General features: G+C 30.9%; 1 protein-coding gene across 1 annotated transcript; it reads right to left on the reverse strand.

The window, feature by feature from the left end:
• Positions 1-429: 429 nt before the first annotated feature.
• LOC129877307 (la-related protein 6C-like) lies at positions 430-3,680 on the reverse strand. Its single transcript, XM_055952791.1, has 10 exons — positions 3,357-3,680; positions 2,258-2,339; positions 2,081-2,178; positions 1,934-2,005; positions 1,778-1,857; positions 1,620-1,695; positions 1,466-1,513; positions 1,306-1,374; positions 1,016-1,144; positions 430-927 (listed from the first exon to the last, which is right to left on the reverse strand). The coding sequence occupies exons 1-10, from the start codon at positions 3,678-3,680 to the stop codon at positions 643-645; spliced, it is 1,263 nt and encodes a 420-aa protein (XP_055808766.1). The 3' UTR covers positions 430-642.
• Between the last annotated feature and the right edge of the window lie 1,822 nt (positions 3,681-5,502).

The following is a 5,502-nucleotide window of genomic DNA, read 5'->3' on the forward strand; positions in this document are numbered from 1 at the left end:
TTTGGTAAACTTGGTAGGTGAAAGTTTGGTAAACTTTGACATTTTGACATAATGTGATGTCATAGATGACATCAAGAGCAAGAATTTATTACTATAAATAGGTAGTTCTTGATTAATTTGATACACACCTCAAAAACATTTCTCTCTTGTCTTCTCATATTCTAAGGCATTTGCAAAATACATTAGAAGAGTAGTGAATTGATAGAGCAATCCACTTAGTTGTATTTCAGATCTCTCCCCTTTTTTTTGTTAATATGAAGACAGTTGTTCTCTGGTGGACGTAGAATCATTCTGATCCGAACCACATTAAATATTGTTATTCTCCCCTGTTCTTTATATTTTCACGTTTCTACTAACAAAACTAATAATGCACACTGCTGAACACTGAATGGGAGGCAGAATCTTAAACTCAGTCGTATTATTCCCCATGATATGATAATTTTCACAAAAAGAGAAATGTACAAAACAAAATTGGCAGTCTCAAGGAAGCCATAGCCTTAGGTAATTACCTATTCTGTACTTTTGGATTTTAGTTCTAGAAAAAATTGACATGAATATCTTTAGCAACAAAAATAATTCGCATCCATGGACTACCAAGTGAATACTGAGTAATAAACCGGGGCAAAATTGATCATCTTCCATTTATACAACATGTACTCCAGTTTGAATATTAATATTCTTCATCATGAGGGGCTTCCCTCTTCCCATAGTGAAACCTCTGGTTCCATCTGGCATTCTAGGTCCCTTGGTAGCCTGTTTCACTGGTGCTTCATATGTATTGCTGTTTTGTGGTGATGAGGAAAGCAGGCCACGTCCGCTGTACATTTGGTTTCTTTGTCGTGTACTTTTCCCACGCCCTTTACCCCATGTTTTCTTTGTTGTTGCAGCAGCTAAAGTCTCTTCAACCTCAGCTAAAGTCTCTTCAACCTAAGATGAATCGAGAGAGATTTGAATCATAACGTCAAGAAAGATTGTATTTGATATAGTGATCATGACCATATATATATACACTTACATTAGTATCCACTACTTCTGATTGATTAGAAACATGATACGAGTCATCTACCAATTCAGAACTCAACCAATCTTCATCATCTAAACAGCCATCAAATGCTGACTTCCTGCTCTTTAGAACTGACTTTGGCTGCAACAACATTTAACAACCATGAATTTCATTTTAATGATTTTAAAGACTCTGCAAGATCTGAATGAATCAAACAAATTCAGATCAATAAGTTGTTGTAAATGAAAAAAACAATACCAAACATGCAGTTAGTGGGATGCGATCTGAATTATTAAACTTACTGAACGTCTGAGCAACAGCCTCACTCTAAGGCCCTTTCTCCAGTTTCTCTCATCATTTAGCTTCTCCGCCTAATTAGGTTAAGACAAATAAAAGTTTTAGATGATCCAAAATGAGGTTAACACAAAGAACTTCAAAAGAAACACAAAAATAACAACATACTGCTTTCTCAGCGGCTTCTGGATGCTCGAACTCTATCAGTGCATGAAGCTTTGAAGCAATAAGACCATAAAACAGAAGGAATTAGATACCTATCTAAAGGGAAGTGTATGTTTTTTAGTAACACAAAAGAATTCTATTAATTAGTACTTAATACCTTACAGCTGATGCCCAAGTCTCCTCTAGTTCGCGTGTTAGGATCTTGAGGATGGCATACTCGGATAGTCTTGACACTAAAATGGAAACACCACAATGTGTCAGTTGGCAATAGAAAATATAAAATTTGTGGACAAGATGCAAGAACATGATCATCACCTTCCAGCCACATTAAATATTTTCTCAATATTGTGATGGGAGTGATCATCGGGTAAATTCTCAGCCACGACAGTGCGTAACTGAAGAAATGGAATTGAGATTAGTAGTATGAAAATGATAAGAGTATGGATATATGAGTAAAGTAAGTGTAGGTACCATCAATTCCTCTTTATCCTTGTCAGTGAATGGGATTTTTCGTTTGACCCTCTTGCCATCATCGCTTACAATCTTTAGAAAACAGAAAAATCTTAGTTATTGATAAAAGAATTAGTTACAACATTGCAACTAAAATTCAAAAGTTACCAGTTTAGTAGAGGAGAGGAGGGCATGAGAAAGCGTTAATTGGTTGTTGGTGATGAGGGACTTGATTTTCTTTGTAGCAGAAACAGAAGAAATGGGAACTGCATGCAGTAGTTTTAAGAAACTGAGAAACTAATATGCAGACATTTTGTTTAATGATAATATGAATAGCGCACTCACCAAAAGCTTCAGGGTCCTTGTTCATTTGTTTCAACAAGTTCTCATTCGCGAGCAAGCTCATGTCACAAAGTTGGTATTCAACCTATCAAACATATAAACAAAAGCTCAAAACAAAGTAGTAAAGCTTGCAGACATAAGTCAAAACTTGCAGCAATCTGTTTATGGACAAGTCATGTAACAGAACAAAATCTGCACTTCTCATTCATGCAACTCCCTTGCCCTTTTTGCTTTAAATTATAAATTGTATTACATTTTTTTTTCATACTCCTTTTAAGCTACCTTTTTCATCCTACAACCAAAGCTCGCTAAATATGCCATTATTTTAATAGTAAACTTATTTTCCTATTTTGTTAATAAGTCCAACAGGCTCCGTTAGGACGTAAATTGGGATATAAATTAAGAAACTACACCAATTTTGATCCAAATTCTATTAAATAGAAAGTAAATAAGATCGTCATTTTAATGAAAAAAATCAAGGAGAATAGGCACCCAACGAAGGACGTGTGTTTTGGTATGAAAAATGTTTTCCTAAAAATTGTGTTTTTTTAAAAAAATAGGTTGGTTTTTTTATTACTTTCTAGTGTTTTGTAAGTAAGAAAAAAAATGTTATCTTAACAATATTTATATATATTATCTATCAAAAATATTATAGGGAAGGGGGTGGGAAATGGCTATTCGAGGGTGGCAGGGTGGGATGGTCAGTGTTTAAGGTTTGTGGGGGGCGGATGGGTGGGAGAATACAGTAACTTAAAATGTTATTTATAAAATCTGCTTTGTCTACTTCTATTAAAAAAGTTTTTTTTTTTTTTTTAGAAATTTGTTTTTCTAGAAAAGATATTTTTTAAAAATTTAATCGAATCAAACATGCGAAAATGAGAAGATGTTTTCCCCCTATCACAAAAATCAGATAATGAAATGGATGAAATTCTTTGGAAACCAAGTTCAAATCTCAAGAGGAGATTCTTTTCTATTTGCCTAAATTTTAGTAGACAAAATTATATACATTTGATACTTGTGCGGGTGGTGAGAGGCAACACATACCCGAAGAAGCTCACGAAACACCACTTTTATTCATAAATAAAAAGAGAAAAAGAATGACCTGTTTGATGACTTTTAGCCTAAGGTCTTCAGGAAGGATATCCTTTTGAGATAGTGATGAAACAAAAGTTGGTTCTTGAAGAAAGGAGGTAGTGTCTTGATCACCCCCATATATTTTATTATTATTAGGGGCCCCAGTATTAACATTTTGGAAATTGCATGGGTATAAATATCTTCCTGAAATAGGGATTTTAGTGGCATGTGATTTTCTTGGCACAAAGGCAGGGGCTTGAACATTGAACTTGAAAGAGCCTACACCATTATGATCAACAAATTGATCTGGAGTAGATTCATGGACACTAGAAGCAACTTTCTCAGGTTGCATTTGTGCCATTATTATTATTATTATAATTATTATGGAAAACAAATGGGGTGATGATCAATTCAACTCCTCTAGTATTCTGCCTCTTTTTTTTTTTTTTTTAATTCCCCTTAATTAGAGTCAATGCTCTTGAACATGCACCACATTTGTTATCATTTCATAACTTGTGTTTTTTGGTGGTTCTTTCTCTATCTCTCTCCACTCATTTTGTCTAATGGTAGAGCGAAGGAAGTTGCTTGAGTCACTCCTTAAGTTTAGTAACTGCATTTGTGAATGAATGGTTTAATGCATTCCGTGTACCAAACTAGTCAAGCTACACCTTTGAATTTTTACCCAAATACTCTTTCCAAGCCACGTGTATTATCAGTTTGACCATAATTTGAATGTCAAATATTTCATCCCTTTCTTGTTTACTTTTTCATGCTGTGATGTTGAGCTTTTCGGAGTCAAATTAATTAATTTTTAAAATTTAATTAGATTATATTAGTTCTATATTTTAAAATAAAAAATTATATATTTAAAAATTATAGAAGTTATAATTTTTTATACTAATAAAATAAAAAATACATATTAAAATGTTAGTCAAAATTCATTAGTTTGACTATTAGAAAGGAAAATGTTACAACTAAAAAGAAATTAAGGGAGTATTAAAATTTACATTTGGAAACTTATAAAAAAAGGGAAAATGGCAAAAAATACCATGAACTATAGGAAAATGTTTTAAAATATTCTTCATCCGTCTTTTGATTCAAAAATACTATTTTACTCATCTTTTTGGTCTAAAATTACCCTTTCATCTAACTTTTTGACTAAATATAATCCTTGGAACAAACAACCCTCTTCTTTTTTTTAAAAAAAAAAAGTTTTTTATCATGTATCATTTTCTTATTGAATGAAATAAAAATCTCACCTCCACTAAAAAAAATCATAATTTATCTTAACCAAAAAAATATACCTCTTCAAAACCCCAATTGTTTTTTTTTAAAATCTAATAGTTTTTTATTGCTATAATTTTTTCTTCTTATTTTTTTTATAAAGTTTGTTTTGGGATCATGAAGAGGAATATTGTTTTGATTTGGATAAATTATGGGAAAAAATATTCAAAAATTAGGGTCTTGAAGAGGTGTATTATTTTTGGCTTAGATAAATTATGATTTTTTTTAGTGGAGTTAGGATTTTTATTTCATTCAATAAGAAAGTGACACATGATAAATATTTTTAAAAAATAAAAAATAAAAAATAAAAAGATGATTGTTAGTTTCAAGAGTTATATTTAGCCAAAAAGTTAGATGAAAGGGTAATTTTAGACCAAAAATATGAGTAGAAGGGTATTTTTAGATCAAAAGGTGGATGAAGAGTATTTTAAAACTTTTTTTTATAGTTCAGAGGTGTTTTTGGCCCTTTTCCGTAAAAAAAAAAAGAACTTACACTTCCTCTATACTTTTTAGTTCCTTTTGTCATGTATATTAAATACTTGTTTCAAAATAATTGTCAATTTAAAAATCAAGAGAGATTTGATTAATTTTTTTCAACTTTACCCTTAGACGTAATTATTTTATAATTAAGAGATGTGTAAATAGATAAAGATAAAATAATTAATAAGAGATATATTAGTCAAACTACATTTTTAATTAATTTTTTCTTAAAAAATTATAAAATTTTATCATGACAACTCAAAAAAAATGTAGGTAGTATAAAGTAACGATATGAAATATTAGAATCATATTTATAAACTATTGAAAAAATCCTATAATCACAATATATAATTGATAACTTATAATATTTATAAAGCATATTGTAAACAATAAATTTTTGAGCCGAGAAA

The sequence above is a fragment of the Solanum dulcamara genome, chromosome 12, assembly GCF_947179165.1.
Source record: "Solanum dulcamara chromosome 12, daSolDulc1.2, whole genome shotgun sequence".
Classification (NCBI taxonomy): domain Eukaryota; kingdom Viridiplantae; phylum Streptophyta; class Magnoliopsida; order Solanales; family Solanaceae; genus Solanum; species Solanum dulcamara.

Excerpts from the sequence above, each read along its gene's own strand:
- LOC129877307 (XM_055952791.1), bottom strand. The coding sequence starts at position 3,680 with ATGCAACCTGAGAAAGTTGCTTCTAGTGTCCATGAATCTACTCCAGAT. Across the intron at positions 1,858-1,933 it reads AGGATAAAGAGGAATTGATG|TTACGCACTGTCGTGGCTGA; the intron begins GTACCTACACTT and ends CCATTTCTTCAG. Across the intron at positions 1,696-1,777 it reads ATATTTAATGTGGCTGGAAG|TGTCAAGACTATCCGAGTAT; the intron begins GTGATGATCATG and ends TTTCCATTTTAG.